Source organism: Astyanax mexicanus, chromosome 6 (assembly GCF_023375975.1).
Source record: "Astyanax mexicanus isolate ESR-SI-001 chromosome 6, AstMex3_surface, whole genome shotgun sequence".
Taxonomy (NCBI): domain Eukaryota; kingdom Metazoa; phylum Chordata; class Actinopteri; order Characiformes; family Acestrorhamphidae; genus Astyanax; species Astyanax mexicanus.
The window spans coordinates 25,639,519-25,656,269 of record NC_064413.1 but is presented as its reverse complement, the minus strand read 5'-3'; the positions used below and the strand labels follow the sequence as shown (position 1 = coordinate 25,656,269).

Sequence of the window (16,751 nt, the reverse complement as noted above, 5' to 3'; positions counted from 1 at the left end):
ATAATGACAATAAAGGCGATTCAGATTCAGATTCAGATCTTCATTATCTATTAGTCTCTTTCATTCAAAAAGTTTAACCAATACATTTTGTTATTAAATTCTTGTATATAGCTGTCCTCAAATGTAGCTAAATCTTTACTATGCACTTTTGGCTCCATGCTTCCACTTTTACCTGAGTAAGATTTGTCCAAGTACTTGAGTACATCTTAAGCTATTAAGACATCTGATGGGAATCTGTTACTAAGTATTTGTACTTAGAATCTTACAGCAGTAGTTTCCAGAACCAAGTACTGTATTTTTTAAAATCCTTTAATTTTACCAAAAATTGACAGTGCACCTTTTGTATGAATTCTACCAGTCAGGTTGTAAGGATCAGTAAAGCCACCTCGCTAAGGTACATTGTTATAAGAATCAGTTTTCAGAAGATTTTTTCCAGCACTAAGGCTGGGTGCAGCAGCATTAGCATCAGCCGTTAACCGCAGCATTTGCTCTTTTGCCATTCAAAGTATATTAGAATAGAGTCTGCATGTTTACTATGTTAAAACAAGCTACTTGTGACAAACTGCTAGCTGATAGTGCCCTGTGTTACGAGAACACTCAGGGTTCCTCAGTCTAGCGCTATTGGGTGGCATTTAGGTCCCACTAGTGCTGCGGTTAATGGCTAATGGTAATGCTGCTGCACCCAGCCTTAGTGCTGGAGAATCCTCATTGAAAACTCACCCTTAGACAAAATATTGTATATCTAAGCTTACTGTAAATAAACATAAGCACTTTACTCACTCAAGTAATCGATTTTTGAGAGAAATCTGTGTAGATTAACATCCAGAGCTTGTTTAACTTTAAAATATATATTTTTAAGAATTAAGGTTTTGTTTACTAAGGCACTTCCCCCAGCTTCCCCATTAGAAGGCAAACATTGCGACACCCTTGCGTACTTTGATGTAGGCATCCTTACGAGTGTTGCCTAATGTGTCTCATAGTCTGGTGCACCTTATGTATGAAAATAGACCAGAAAATAGACGTTCATTGATAGCGTACCTTATAATCTAGTTAAATTTATAGTACGAAAAATGCAGTTCTAATCCCACCCCTTACTCGAATGCTGTACGGCAGGGGTCCTCAAACTTTTAAACTAAAGGGCCAGCTCACTGTTCTTCAGTCTTCTGGGGGGCCGGACTAAAAATAAACATTAAAAACTATTTATCATGTGATACTGGTTGCATAATATATGCTATATGTGTAATTCACAATGCAGACATTTTAATGATTTATTAAGTAATAATTTCCATTATCCTACCTCATACAGTGCTTTTCCATAAGTTAATGTGAACTGTGAGCCTGCTTCTGGCTGACAAGACTGTCAATGTCAGGTTCCATGTTTGTTACTCTGTGTAGTGGGAAAATGGCAGAAATTTTTCTCCTTCACATGTTTAAGGAGGAGACCCAGTTTTACTTCAAAGCGCACCATCCGTGGTAACACTCACTAATTTAGCCCAGTCCAGATCTAAATCCGCCACCGTTTGGTGAACTTTCCTGTAGATGTCCTCTCCTGTTGTCGTTCCCTTGATGCTTTGTAGTCCAGCAAGCTCCTCTGTGACTTCGAACTTATCATTAGTTCCGCGGATGAAAATCAACAGTTGCGCCGTGTCACGCATACGTTGCTTTTGTCAAGAGCCAGTGAAAAGGAGCAAAGTCTTTTTGTCTGAGTTTGCAGTTGAAGGTGCAAATTGTCGCCCATTTCTTCTACTCTCCGTGTAACTGTGGGTGCGGATAGACTCACCGCGCTGAACAGGTCCGCCTCCTTGACAACCGCCGTCAGGCACTGTTTTACAAACTCTCCGTCGGTGAACGGCTTTCCACTGCTAGCTATTAGCTTGGCCACTTGAAAGCTAGCTCGAACTGATGATATATTTAGGTGTTTTTGCTTTATAAAAGAATTTTGCTGAGTCTCCAACACATGTTTCAGTTTTGCTATTTTGTCTGTCCTCACCTGCCCCGTCAGACAGCCGAACTTGTCTTTATGGCGCGATTCATAATGGCGGCGCAGGTTGTATTCCTTAAACACGGCGACTGACTCCTGGCATATGAGACAAACAGCCTTTTCTTTACATTGCACAAAAAGGTAGTCAGAGGTCCACTGTTGATTAAATACCCTGCACTCAGAGTCGATTTTTCTTTTCCTCGACATTCCGTCAGATGTGAGTCTCAGAGCTCATGCGAACAGCACAGAGCGAGTGGTAGTATGTTGTCTGATTACCGTGGGAAATAGCCTTCTGTTTTTTTTCATCTGTCTACGGAGACACTCGATGGCCAATTGTCATTTTTTTTTACTGTTTTTTTCCCCCGTATAGCTAATGCTGCTTGCGTGAGGGGCCAGGGAGCAGGTACTGCTGTTGGAGCTAAAGGGGCCGGTCAAATGAGCGCAGGGGGCCGTATGCGGCCCGCGGGCCGTAGTTTGAGGACCCCTGCTGTACGGTTTAACGTGTTTATATGTTAACTTTGCTTATTTTTGATGTATGTAGGAGTGTCCTTGCCTTGTGGACGAGGAGCTCTTGACATCTCTTCAGAGGGTATCTATGACCCCCGAGTTAACCCCAGACCTGCAGAACATTACCATGGGAACAGAGCTCCAGTCTGGAGAGGAGCTGATGCACGAGTGTAGCTCCTGGTAAGAAGGGTCTCTTTTGCTTTTATGTTTTCACTCAGGCCTTTTGCTCAGGCCACCCAGGAGTCTGGAGATATGTGGGTGGAAGGGCTTTAATCAAAACTGGAAGCTATTTTTTTTTAGTGTAGCTATTTACTATTTAAACTCTTATACATCATTTATTTACCTGTGATTCTTGTATTTTAAAAGAATCATAATCAAATAAATTTGATAGTACTGTTAATGTGTGAGCGATGTGATTTATTATGTTACCAAGTTTACAGAGAGAGCGATGACATATTAGCGGATTAAATCTCATAACTAACTGTCATTACCACTCGTCTTTCTGTATTTTACATGTGTGCATGTATCCTGCTCTCTGTTACATTTCAACTATCCTAAGATATTGTAATACAGTTAAAAATAGCTTTTTTAATTTAATGACACCACTAATATGTATATAACAGCATAAATAGCAATATACCTTGTGGGATTTAGTGGGGTATGATGATAAATAGGTATGGTCTTAACCTCTTAGTGGGGTATGATGATAAATGTCTAACCTCTATGCCCCTCTCAGCTTGTGTCAGCATGGCCTGTGGAACTGCTCTCTAGTGCCTTGTCCTCGTGATGGTGGTCTGACCTCATGGGGACCCTGGGGGCCCTGCTCACTCAGTTGTGGTGGTTTGGGGCAGAAAACACGTAGCAGGAGCTGCACACAACCCAGGCCTGCCCATGGGGGTAGAGACTGTGTGGGACCCCTACAGGAAACAGCATACTGCCAAACCCCAGACTGCCCTGGTGAGCCCAAAACACATTCTCTTAAATTACTAAAATATTTAACTATAGCTAAATGTTGTTCCAGTAAAAATAACACCTAAAAACACCTAATTGTTACCTAATTGTTTTATTGACATTTTAATAGTTCAAGGCCATTAAATATCCTGAAATATCCCACCTTGTGTGATAGACAACTTGCATGATGGCAGATTGTAGCACAGACTTAAGCAAGAGAAGTGAATACTCTTGATAGGTTTGTATCAGTAATAAAAAAAGTTTAAATTTTGAGGAGAAATTTGAGGTGTTCTAAAATGTTCTCACTGATAATATACTGCAATGTATTTACATTTAATTCATTTCCATTTCCAGCTGTAAAACAGCTTGTATAAATTATGTACAGTTCTTTATAACTGACTATGATCAATCCAATCTGATTTCAGTTGTGGTGCCTACTACTGAAGAAACTCCTCTATCAGGTACTCAGTTACAACCTGATCACAACAGATCACATTTCTGCCAACTTGTTATTGAGTCTTGACACTCATTTCTCTCTCTCTCTCTCACTGTAGATGAGGATGTAGGCTTCACCCAGTGGTCAGCATGGAGTGCATGTAGTAAAACGTGTAGTGATGGAGGTGCTGCCGCAGTGAAATCTCGTGAGAGAGTGTGTGTCAGTGCGCCTTGTGCAGGACAGAACAGGCAGCAAAAAGTCTGCAACCTTCCTCAGTGTCCTGGTAATGCAATTACAATATATTGGTGCATGAATGCTGGCATGTAAAATCATTGATAGTTAGTCTTCCAAATCAGACTTGACTTATATGTAGGTCATATCTGCTTTGATGCATGTAAGGTCAGATGCGCTATGATGTTACAGTCTGTAAAATACTCTTGCATGGTACATTGTTGTTGTCTAAATGTATATAGTTGGGGTATATAATGCTGGTTTAACAATGCATATATTAGTCTAAGAAATGTGTTTTTTCAGCCTGTGATTCTTCCAGGCTCCAGCTGACAGTCTGGTTTGTAAGGAGTTGTTGATGCAAAGAACTCAGTAGGCTGTTCTGTTGTTTGGTAGATGGTGGGGTGTGTGTGGGTGAAGACTGTGCCCACAGGAACTGCTCATGGACAGAGTGGGGTGAGTGGAGTGCGTGTTCGCGTTCCTGTGGCGTGGGCCAACAGCGACGCTTCCGGAGCTTCCTCGCCCCGGGTGTTAATGGAACCTGGTGCCCGGACATCCTTGAAGGCAACCTAGAGAACCGCTTCTGCAACATTCGTGCCTGCCGTGGTAAGAGAGGGGATTATATATATACATATATTCACAAGGGGTGCTGATAGTATTTATTAATATTGTATTTATGGCAGTATTGTAAATTATTGTCCTCAACTTCAGGGGAATACAGCAGCAGAAATAGCTTTTTTATGTTATGCTGCTTTAAGTATAAGGTTGTTGGTAAGTGAAGCAAAGTGGAAAAAAAGTTATACATAACCATTTACCTTCATGCATGTTTAGAACTGGCTGCAGTTTTTTTAATGAATTTTGTAAAACGGACCAATTTTTTACATTAAGGGTGAAAGCCAGATGCAGAAATTATGTTAAGTTTTACTTTATCTAAGTTTTTTTTTTTTTACAGAGATTATATTTTAAAAATCTGTGTCAAGTGTGTTATTGGATGATTACATTATATGATGGAATGGGATATTAATGAATAGACTCAGCTTTTTAAATGAAAGGTTCTGAGTGTTTCTGTGCTTCTCTTTTCAGTGGACGGGAGCTGGTCTCGGTGGAGTCCATGGTCACACTGTGATAAAGCCTGCGGGGGAGGCCGCTCGATTCGGACACGTTCCTGCTCCAGCCCACCCCCTAAAAACGGGGGTCGCAAATGTGTTGGGGAGAAGAACCAAGTCAAACCTTGCAACACCAAACCATGTGGTATGACTTTACAAAACATTCACATTTCTCCTTTACTGTTGTTATTTAATATATTGGAAAAAATCACACACTTCTACCAGTGCTGGAAGGGTGAGGCCTGGCCTGTGCTTCCTTTAAGTAAGATAAATCCAGCCAACAATATATTTTTAGGTTTTTAAGGTTAACTTAAAAGTTACTGTACTGCTTGGAAAGAAACTCCTGTTTACCAAGAAAGATCAATGCCCTGTTGAACTCCCGATGGCGATTGAATGCTTAGATGGCTACATTCACCATAATTTGCACGGTGTTTGTGTTTGAACATCATGATTGTTATGCAATGAAGTGTAAAACTGCGGTTTATTCTGTTTCTTTATATCCTAGATACACACGGGTGCCCACCAGGTCAGGAGTTTGTGCCCTGTGCTAATCAGTGCCCTCAGCGGTGCTCCGATCTACAGCAAGGCATTCAGTGCAAGGCCAGTACTGAATGCCAGCCTGGCTGCCGCTGCCCTCGAGGTGAGAGATAAACACTGTATCATTCATAATGCATAAGTATCAAGCATAAGCTTATTATTCCAACTGCTTGCTTATCTATCTGTATGTGTGTGTGTGTGTGTGTGTGTGTGTACAGGTGAGCTGCAGCAGGATGGGACGTGTGTGAAGTTGTGGCAGTGTGACTGTATGGATGCTCTGGGTCAGAGCTGGGCTGCAGGCAGTCAGCACCAGGTTGACTGCAATAACTGCAGCTGTGCAGATGGAGTACTTTCCTGTAGCAACCACACCTGTTCAGGGGACAGCAGCTGCTCCTGGAGCTCCTGGTCCAGCTGGGCCTCCTGCAGTGCCACCTGTGGGTTAGGACGGAGAACACGCTTCAGGTTAGAGGAACCTTTCAGCTGTGTTCCCTGTTTTTATCTCTGTGGACTGCTTTATTCTGTTTAGCTGCCCATTGTTTCTTATTTTATATTATTTGTGTAAATCAGGTTTTTAATCAGGTCTTCTGTTATTGCTGTTTACAGCGAGTGTTGCTGCTGTAGCATCTGACATTTTCACTAGGATTAATAAGACATATATTTATCTACCTATTCATTCATCCATCCAGATCTACAGTGATTAAGCCACACAATTAGCATTTTTATAACCATAGGCTGCACCACCATGTCTGTAAAGAAAGATTGGCTCAAGCAAGACCTTGGGCCCTATCTTACACCCTGCGCAAGGTGTGTCACAATGCTCATTGTTATCTTACACCCCATCAGTCTGTTTTCTCGCCCTGCTCCTGCGTCGTTTAAATAGTGACAGAGTTTACGAATATTTATACACCGATGTGTGTACTGGTCTGGAATAAATACATTTCTGGTGTATTGCAACCTTGGAAGCAGAAAACACAGGTACACCACAACTGATTAGAACCTAGACAAGCAGCATTAAATGAGAATTTATATGTCTTGCTCCTCGGGTACCCTTACACATTTGAACCACCAGGTTCAAGTGGACATTACCTTCTGGACAAGCTTAGAGATAAAGAACCATCGCTGAAAGGGAAATTACCATGTGGACTAAGACAGTAGAGTTGAGGTACAGGATTGTACATATTGTAAATTTAAACACAATGATTTTAACTAGTTTTTGTTTCTGGAAAGTTTTAACTCAGTGTTGCTATAAAACAAAAATCCAGTGATTTAATTGCCTGAACTATGAGTGCAAAATCTTAAAGTGCCAGGAAAGTAGAAAGTAAGAGAATAAAAAGATGGATGGTTAAAAGCTATGGGCTTATAGAGCGGAGATAAAGAAGGAGCGATTTTAGTTGCAGTTTATCATCAGTAAAAGGAGCACATTGCGAGTTATCACTCCTGGAACAATGACAGCTTACAATACTGCTCTTTCAGATCACTGATTCCAGAGTCTCCAGATGCTGACTGTCAGTTTGAGGAAGTTCAGCACAAACCTTGTGACCTTGGGCTCTGTCCTCCGCTATGTGTGCATGGCAACCAGGAGCTGTCTGTCGGAGACACGTGGCTACAAGGGGAATGCAAACAATGGTGGGTAATATTGGTAAAGTGTTTTTCTTGGTAAATGCAATTTTTGGGGGATTTCAGTTGTTTTTTTTTCACGCAGTAAATAAATTATAGTGGAATGCAATAAACATGTACAACATGTATATGCATGCAGAAATGTTCTGTGTTATGTCGTGATGGATTTTTTAAAATTTTTTTATTCAGCACATGTGTCCCTGAAGGACAGTACTGCCAAGATATTGAGTGTCGAGGTGGGTACAGTATTTTACACTCAGGTTAAAGCTGCACTTACATCACACTGACACTGAAGTCTAAGACCTGTCTGGTACAAATGAATTTGCTTGTATTGTTTTTAATTATATACTTCTTTTCAGAAGTGTGGAATATTTTGTTATTTTAAACAATGTACACAGTGTTTGAATATCATAAACAGACATGGTTACAGAAAGAGACATTAGTTATGGAGATGATTATAGTTATAGAGATTCTAAAGAACCTTCACATGCTGTACATTTTCTTTACTTTACACTCAAACATCTCTATTACAAACTTAATTTATGGAACCTATACTGCTTCTTCTTTATATTTAAGATTGTGTGCTAAATTAAAATTGTGGTGTTGCTTGCCTTTTTGATTAACACTTTAAAATAGCAGATATTTTGGATGTTAATTTTAATGTAACTTGGTGATATTCTGCATTTGTAGTTGTTCTTAGTAGTTTCATTTGCTGGTCTATTCATCATCATCATCATCATCATCATTATCAGTTTTCTTCCCATTTTAAACCTGTAAAATCTCAGAGCTACCGTCTCATAATTATTTTCATATTTATCTGTAACCAAACGATTTACATTATTGAAACTTTTGAAAAGTGATTTTAAACTTTGGAATGAATCTGCAGAACTAACTAGGTATGTTTTTTGGCAGTGGATGGTGGTTGGACACCTTGGTCTATGTGGTCTGACTGCTCTGTGACGTGTGGTCGGGGAACACAGATCCGTAGCCGAGCTTGTATTAACCCCCCACCCCGCAACAACGGCACCCACTGCTCCGGACCGGAGAGAGAGACCAATGAGTGCCAAGCTGCTCCATGCCTGGGTACTGATCATCTATTGATAATTAATGATTCTGTTAGTTTATCCCCCTTACAAACACAAACAGTCTGTAATATTTACTGTAGGGTTTATTTAAACACAGAGAGACAGAATATCACCCCAAAATACAGATCAAAACCATCAAGTACCATTAAGTAAATGCTATTAATTAATTTGTATTTGATTATGTAAAATAAGTGTTGGAATCTTAAGCAAAACATGACGTAGTACTTGGTAGAGAACCACTTGCTGGTAAACACAAAGTTCAAACCTTTCTTTTTTTGCACACATCTCAGTTGGGTTTTTGGCCTCCTCTCTACACATATATATATATATGGTTGGATAAAGCTGAAAGATTGATCTTCAGTGTTCTGGATGGTAATCTGAAGATTTAACGGTACATGGCTTTGTTCATCAGCCCCTCAGTGCAATGAAATCTTTCTGTACCCTTAGAAGAGACACAGCCCCAAAGCAGAATTTTTTCACCACACAGTTTGACTGCAGGGATGGTGTTCTTTGGGTCATATCCAGCATTTCTCTGCCTTCAAACAGTAGCGAGGCGAGTTGGTTTTTTAAAGAGCTTGATTTTGCTCTCCTCTGACTTCATCACATTCTTCCAAACCTTCTCTAAATCATTTAGGTTTTCATTAACAAACTTCAGATGAGTTTGTGAGCGCTACAGAATATCAATCCATTATGATGGACTATTGTTTTTTTGTTGGCTGCGCTCCCAGCTTCCTTGGGATCATTAACAATCTCCTGTGTAATTCTGGGCTGACACAGTAGCTTTCTCAGAATTATTCTCACCCACAAGGTCAGAGCAATTGACTGTTTGAAATATCATGGCCACAATATTCTTTTAATCACCAATCTTCTTGTTGACAATCTTGTGCCCATTCCAGTGTGGACATCCTTCGACAGATATTTGGTCTTGCCCATGGTTGTTGAGTGGTTAAAATCAAAGAGACTGATTCTCTGAGAGGTGTCTTTTATACATAATGAAGTGAGGACTAGACTAATTTGTGTGCCTCATGGACACATGACTGGTCTGTGGGAATTATGGCTGGTTAGTAGGGAATCAAATACACGCAAATAAAATGAAACTTTTGTAAACAGTTTATAACTTTTGTTTAATATTTTGTTAATATTCTGTCTTTCTGGGGACAAAATAATTATTTTCCCCACTGTGTTTCACAATTTATAGTAAATACTGTATCTTTTGGTTCTAAAGCTGTCCCTGGTCCTGTTTTCCTCATTTGCAGATGACCTGTGTCCGTGGTCAATCTGGTCACCATGCTCGCGAAGCTGTGGTGCGGGTGTCGCTTACAGACGCAGACAGTGTGTGTGTGAGGAGGAGGAGGGTGACCATGCTTGCCCTGAGCACATAGAAGCAGAGAGAGACAGAGAGGAAACTCAGCTGTGCTACAGGAGACCCTGCCCAGGTGAACTTTCTCCACATGACTCAATGAATGGTGGTCTGTATACTTTGAATGATGCTTGTGAACTGCTGGAATGACACCATCAAAAACGCATAGCTCTGTCAAAACTCTAAGATTTCTAAGATACAAAGCTAGAGATTTCACATTTAACAAGCTTTTAACAAACTTAACAAGCTATTTATCAACATATACTCATCACTCATTGGTCAAACCTCCATTCGTTCCTGTAGGAAACAATAAATCCACCAGAATCCATTAAAACACTGTATCCATTTAAAATCTGTATAAAAGCCAATATCACACAATCAGACTGCACTGTCTGATACCACAAGACCTATAGGAAAAAAATTGAAGAAATTTGAAGATGAAATATACAGTAACATTCAAAAGTTTGGACACACCTCTTCTCATTTAATGTGTTTACTGTCTTTGGATGATTTTTACATTGTAAAGTTGTTGTAAAGCTATACAGCTATAATTATTTAGTAAACAAAAAGTGTTAAACAGTAAAGGTGTGAAAGAGACAAAATTATAAAAAAATCTGTGCTGATGAATAATATTCAAAGGGAAAGTGAAAAAAATATTTTTTTTTCAAGTAGCAGAAATTTTGGGAATCTTAGGAACGATTTTATTGGTTTAGATTAGATTTCATACCCTTATTATTTTTTTCTCTCCCTTTCTCTCTCTCTGTCTCAGATTGTCCAATGTCTGGATGGAGTGAGTGGACGGTGTGTTCCTGTGTGTCTCCATTTCAGCAGCGGTATCGTGCACCACTCACTACTGCCACTAAGGGTCAGCACTGCACAGAACTTGAGACTGAGAGCAGACCCTGCAAACAGCAACAGTGTCAGAGTGAGTCTCCTACAGCTTGTGTGTGTGTGTGTGTGTGTGTGTGTGTGTGTGTGTGTGTGTCAGTCCATACTGATATCCACTTTGATGTTTGGAGAATGTTAAGGTCAGTGAGGCATTATGGGATCTTGTTACTTTTCTGTTTGAAAGTTCATACCTGTACCCTGTATCTCCATCAACAGGCTGCTATATTTAAGAGTGTGTGTTATCTCTGTAATGGAATATATTTGTCCTTCTCTGTCTGGTATTGTCTGTGTGCATGATTCTCCCAGATTGCACCAAACCTTTCCAGCCAGACTGTGCTTCTCCATGTGAAAAGCAGTGTGTTCTTCAAGGCCAGAGGGATGCTTGTATGGGCCAGTCGGAATGCACGGCTGGGTGCTACTGTCCTCAGGTCAGCTTAACACTCTACACATAGAGAGGTCTCTCATTGAGTCTGACATGGATGGGGCATTTCATTTTTTAAGTTATGCAGGCATTTGTTTTTAATGGAAAGGCATCATAGAAGGCATTACCACCCACAGTGAACAGCTCATTGTGCGGTAATGATTGTGGTCAGCGTCATCTGTCTAGAATTGTCTGTGCAAACACATTCAGTGCAGGAGACTCCACATGCATATTTACACAGGTTAGTGAAGAGTTCTTTAGCTCCCATGGGACATGGCAAAAGTCCTGGGATATATTTTGTAGTACTGTAAAAGCATTCCTTAGGCGCATAACCCCAATCAGCACCTGATTTACAGTATTTTCTCAATAAGTGGTAAAACATCTATACATACAGCTCTGTAAAAAAATTAAGAGACCACTTTAGACCTCAAATAATGCGAAGAAAACAAGTTCATATTCATAAAGTTTTAAAAGTTCAGAAATCAATATTTGGTGGAATAACCCTGGTTTTTAATCACAGTTTTTATGCATCTTGGCATGTTCTCCTCCACCAGTCTTACACACTGCTTTTGGATAACTTTATGCCTTTACTCCTGGTGTAACAATTCAAGCAGTTCAGCTTGGTTTAATGGCTTGTGATCATCCATCTTCCTCTTGATTAAACTCCAGAGGTTTTCAAATAGGTAAAATCAAAGAATCTCATCATTTTTAAGTGGTGTCTTAGTTTTTTTCCAGAGCTTTATTTACAATAACTTTCAGATTTCTCCCATCCAGCTTGTGGATTTAATCAAATTCTTCACCAGCTCAACTGATTTAACATCATTAAATATTAATTAGTCAAAGCAGTTACTGGATGCTGAGTTTTGAATTGGTTAATCTATGCAAACATGTAATCAATTATTATTATTTCAAAATTATTTAAATTTGTCCTAATTTCAGTATTTACACAGAAAATAAACACTTACAATGTGATATGAGCATTTTAGCTTGAATTGTTTACTGGTGCATAAAACATTTGCTCAGTATAAAGTTCTATTTATATTTATAAACCGTTACTGCCCTGATAAACATCTCTAAATATAATCTCAGGTGACCAAAGACTTTTGCACATTGCTTTTTCTCACCTCACATTTTATTTCCAAGAATATAAGGCTGGTGTTAGTCTGTCAACTTTCAGGAGCTAATTTTAACATCACACACACAGCAGGGTAACTTAGCAACAAGTACATGAATTCTTTCCAAACACAACTTTCAAAATGCAGTGTGATGCCCTTAAAACAGTCCAACAAGCGTCTCTAAAACTCCATGCTTTTTGGTGGTTCCAGGGTCTGCTGCAGCAGAATGACACGTGTGTGCCTCCAGAGCAGTGTGGCTGTATTCACCTCCTCCAGCAGGACTCAGGCCCTCCTGTTCCCGTCACTGTCCCTGAGGGAACGCAGCTCACTGTAGGCTGCAGCACATGGTAAGATCACACACACTTGACTTTTGCATATTTTGTTTAAGATTAATAAACTGCACATGCTTTTTAGTTCAAATATTAATTGGAGATTAGCCAGAATAGATAAAAAAACTAAGAGAAAGAAATTAAATTGCCTCTGATATTTAAGTTTTTTTTCTAAATGTCTTTATGTCTGTATTTCAGTTTGTGCCATGGAGGGTCTTTGCAGTGTGATTCTCGAGGATGTGAAGGTAACTGAGTTTAGACGTTGAAGAGTTCAGAACCTTTGTTAAATGAACTTAACTTCCCATAAATCACTTGGACCATTTCTGGGCTGAACACAATATGCTCCTAAAGCCCTATATGGACGCAATTAGTTTTTCAAGGGGACGTCTGTGAAAAATATTTTACACTTCTACTCAGCGATACAAATCCTGCATCCACACTACAGTAAAAAAAAACAGCAGGAGATTTTAGGCTTTCTTGCTCACATGACATCGTGTTCAGTAGCTCCTCCATTTCCACTCGCTGTTGTGTTTACATGGATCTCCGTGGAAACACTTGCCTAAAGTGTAAGTTCGGTGTGTAGCAGTGACAAATAGCTATTTTATCAAACGTAATGTGATGAAACCCTGGGATGTGTGTCTGGACGGGAATAAAATTACTATAGGACCACAGAGTTCAGCGAAAAACTGTAGGTATTTTTGCCTGTAATTTTCTCAGAAGACGTCTGAGAAAAACACATACATGGTCGTTCTGGACAGGAATAAAATCACAGAGAACCCCCATAAAAGAGAAAATTACCCCAGAACCCCCTGAGAAACAAATCCCATCTGGATAGGGCTTAAGTAGCATTGGCCCAATTTTCAATTTGAATCCTGATTTTAACCCTAATCTGCAATGTTTATAGTTTTACACGTCAATCTGACAATCTGTAGTTGAGTTAATATGGATGGTATTAATAGCTCAGAATAAACCTGATAAAATATTAATATTAAAAATATTAATATTATCATTAATTAGTTTGTTTTATTGAGTATACTAGCACAGATGTATCTCTAGATACAACCATTTAGTCTGGGCTATCTGTGCTAATTCGGGCAGATTATAGGGATTTTCCTATCCTGCACAAATCGGCTTGCCAAATCCTGTATCAGTTTAATTGCAGAGGCTCTTCTGTGATTAATCCAGCTAAAACTCTGCTTTCAGTAAATCTTACAAAACCTTTATTAATTTTGTTGATCACTCCCTCATTTCCTCTTTCTCTCTCTCTCTCTCTCTCTCTCTCTCTCTCTCTCTCTTTTAGTGTCTCTCAGTGAGTGGTCAGAATGGACCCCCTGCTCTCCATGTGTTCCTGCCACCTCTCTCCTCCACTCCGTTTCTAAAATGGGAGTAGATGGAGATGATGGTCTGAACGTGGATGCTACTGGTCTGGTGTCTGTGCAGAGGCGTTTCCGGGCGTGTCTGGATATCGACACTGGTTTGCCTGTCAAGGGGAGAGAGGGCGAGTGCTCCAAACCCCTGGAAGAAGAAAGAATCTGCCCCCAACCTGACGTCTGTGAAGGTGTGACTAATTCTAAACCATTACTGACTTTACACAACCACCATAACTAACTGTGACTGGCCAAAATATAGAAAACATACTGTAATCATCTTTAGTAATTTGGAATTTTACATACAGTAGTCAGTTACATACATACAGTATGTATGAATTTTAATGAGATTTAATCACCACGTTTAAAGCAAGAAAGATTGTCTATACTAAATTTATTTTTGCTGTATAATTACTTACAGCCACAATTCTTCAGCATGTTGAACATATTTACATATTCTTACTGCTATGGGGAAGATACAAGTGCAGAGGTCTTCATTAAGGAGAATCTGAGAACCATAGTTTATAGAGCAATCAAAGGCCAAATGACCAGACTTTTTTTTAATAGATCTATCAATTCTTATAATTAGACAATGTTATCTAGAAAGTGAATATCACGGCAGAATCAAAGTTACATTCCATGTTAAAGATGATGCTTCAGCATGAGTCAGCCAGTAATACACCACACAGACAGCTCAGGTAGGCATCAGAAAGCTCATTCTTTAAACAAGCTGTTGAGACCAGGGTAAAAAGAGTTTCATGATCACCATCAAGTGTAGGGGGGAGCTTCGAGGGGCTTGAGAGACATATACAGCTCTGGAAATAAATAAGAGGCCAACTAAAATGTATGAGTTTCTTTGATTTTACCAAATTGAAAAACCTTTGGAATATAATCAAAAGGAAGATGGATGATCACAAGCCATTAAACCAAGCTGAACTGCTTGAATATTTGCACCAGGAGTGGCATAAAGTTATCCAAAACCAGTGTGCAAGACTGGTGGAGGAGAACATGCCAAGATGCATTAAAAAAAACAGGGTTATTCAATCAAATTTAGATTTCTGAACTTATATATATAACTTTCTTTGCATTATTTGAGGTCTGAAAGCTCTGCATCTTTTTGTTATTTAAATCATTTTCTGCAAATAAATGCTGTAAATGACAATATTTTTATCTGGAATTTGGGAGAAATGTTGTGCGTAGTTTATAGAATAAAACCACAATGTTCATTTTACTCAAACACATACCTATAAATAGCAAAATCAGAGAAACTGATTATTTCTGTCCAGAGCTGTATATATCATGTAGTGTATCCTGCAATAAAGACAGAAGACAAAAAAAGAATGAACATATTAGCATTTGATGTTGCTGAACCTTCAATGGCGCTCTGAGAAGTTGTGGAGGCTCTGAGTGTTTCATGCTGAGTGTTTCATTTTGATGTGTTATCTAACTCAGACCTGTGCCAGTGGTCTGTATGGGGGCCGTGGAGTGTGTGTCAGGACCCTTGTAGTGGAGGATTTCGTCAGCGCGAGCGCAAAGCTCTGGCAGTGAACCCTGGACCCAGCTGCACAAGACAGCAGAGCCAGAGCCAGAACTGCAACACTGCACTCTGTCCTGGTGTGTATATATACAAACACACACATACACACACACACATCAGACACAAAAACATACAGTACATGATTTCTATTTGTGTTTAATGCAACTGATCCCATGTCCCATGACTTTTGCCATGCTCCACTGAAGCAAAAAAACGCTGCACTGACCTGCTGGATATGCATGTGGAGTCTCCAGAATTGAATGTGGATGTGATTTTTGCCAGACTTGCTTATGTAGTTAGATTGCATTCAGTCCCAGAAGCATTAATGAGGGTACTGATGTTAGATGATTAGTTTTGGATCAATTTCAAAGCCAACAAGTGCTTAAAATATATGGAACGTCGTCATGATAATTTAATAAAGCTTTCCAGGAGGCTCCTGTTGAAGCCAGTTAAGAGAGAATGCCAAGAATGTATAAATCTACAGAACAAAATGCTGCAATTGACTCATTGGAGTCTAAATTTTTATATGAGGGACAAACATATAACATGAAAAACACTTTTGGATGATAACTTTACACATACACATGCAGTAACACATGCAGGCCTCTCATGCATCTATGATGACTTACAGGTGAACGCTGTGAGGATAGAGGGCGGGTCTATGAGGCTAACTGTGCCAATCAGTGTCCTCGAAGCTGTGCTGATCTTTGGGAGCATGTGCAGTGTCTCCAGGGAACCTGTCACCCAGGTACTGGTCCCACCTCTCATTATGTTGTACCCGTAACATGTCACCAGCAAAACTTATAATAACCCTGGTGTCTGCTCACAAGAGGTTTAAGGATGCGACACTGTATGCACATCTCAATTAAATTCTATTAAATTGATACAAATCATTCTCTGTCTCTTTTTTTTGTGTACAGGTTGCCGCTGTCCTGATGGATGGCTTCTACAAGAAGGTGAGTGCGTGAGAGTGACTGCCTGTCGCTGTGGACTCCCCACAGAGAACGGCACCCGTGAGCTTTCACCTGGACAGAACGTCACAGTCGACTGCAACACCTGGTAAGAGCACACAGGGAAACAGGGGTTTCATTTAAGGCTGGCATGTTAGAGGTGGTCTTATTATTTTTCCACTTACACCTAAAATTAAAAGATCAGCTTAGAGACTCTTTTAAATATAGCAATTTCCAGGCCTGAATAAATTTTGGAAAAGTTTTTGGAAAAGTCATGGAAATTTTGTATACACATCTTGGTCTACAAATGTGTTTTAGTTTATGGATGGAGAAAAT

At 39.7% G+C, this 16,751-nt stretch overlaps 1 protein-coding gene across 1 annotated transcript in view; it reads left to right on the top strand.

The window, feature by feature from the left end:
- The window catches only part of sspo (SCO-spondin), a 121,648-nt gene that overhangs the window by 67,100 nt on the left and 37,797 nt on the right, over window positions 1-16,751 (top strand). Inside the window, exons 81-100 of the mRNA XM_049480406.1 lie at window positions 2,523-2,668; window positions 3,225-3,445; window positions 3,865-3,900; window positions 3,994-4,158; window positions 4,500-4,709; window positions 5,187-5,354; window positions 5,715-5,849; window positions 5,965-6,208; window positions 7,220-7,372; window positions 7,553-7,599; window positions 8,276-8,446; window positions 9,705-9,884; window positions 10,578-10,733; window positions 11,003-11,124; window positions 12,443-12,579; window positions 12,760-12,806; window positions 13,862-14,119; window positions 15,381-15,542; window positions 16,097-16,213; window positions 16,386-16,524. Coding sequence (XP_049336363.1) covers window positions 2,523-2,668; window positions 3,225-3,445; window positions 3,865-3,900; window positions 3,994-4,158; window positions 4,500-4,709; window positions 5,187-5,354; window positions 5,715-5,849; window positions 5,965-6,208; window positions 7,220-7,372; window positions 7,553-7,599; window positions 8,276-8,446; window positions 9,705-9,884; window positions 10,578-10,733; window positions 11,003-11,124; window positions 12,443-12,579; window positions 12,760-12,806; window positions 13,862-14,119; window positions 15,381-15,542; window positions 16,097-16,213; window positions 16,386-16,524 — 3,014 coding nt within the window. The remainder of the gene's footprint in view (window positions 1-2,522; window positions 2,669-3,224; window positions 3,446-3,864; window positions 3,901-3,993; window positions 4,159-4,499; window positions 4,710-5,186; window positions 5,355-5,714; window positions 5,850-5,964; window positions 6,209-7,219; window positions 7,373-7,552; window positions 7,600-8,275; window positions 8,447-9,704; window positions 9,885-10,577; window positions 10,734-11,002; window positions 11,125-12,442; window positions 12,580-12,759; window positions 12,807-13,861; window positions 14,120-15,380; window positions 15,543-16,096; window positions 16,214-16,385; window positions 16,525-16,751) is intronic.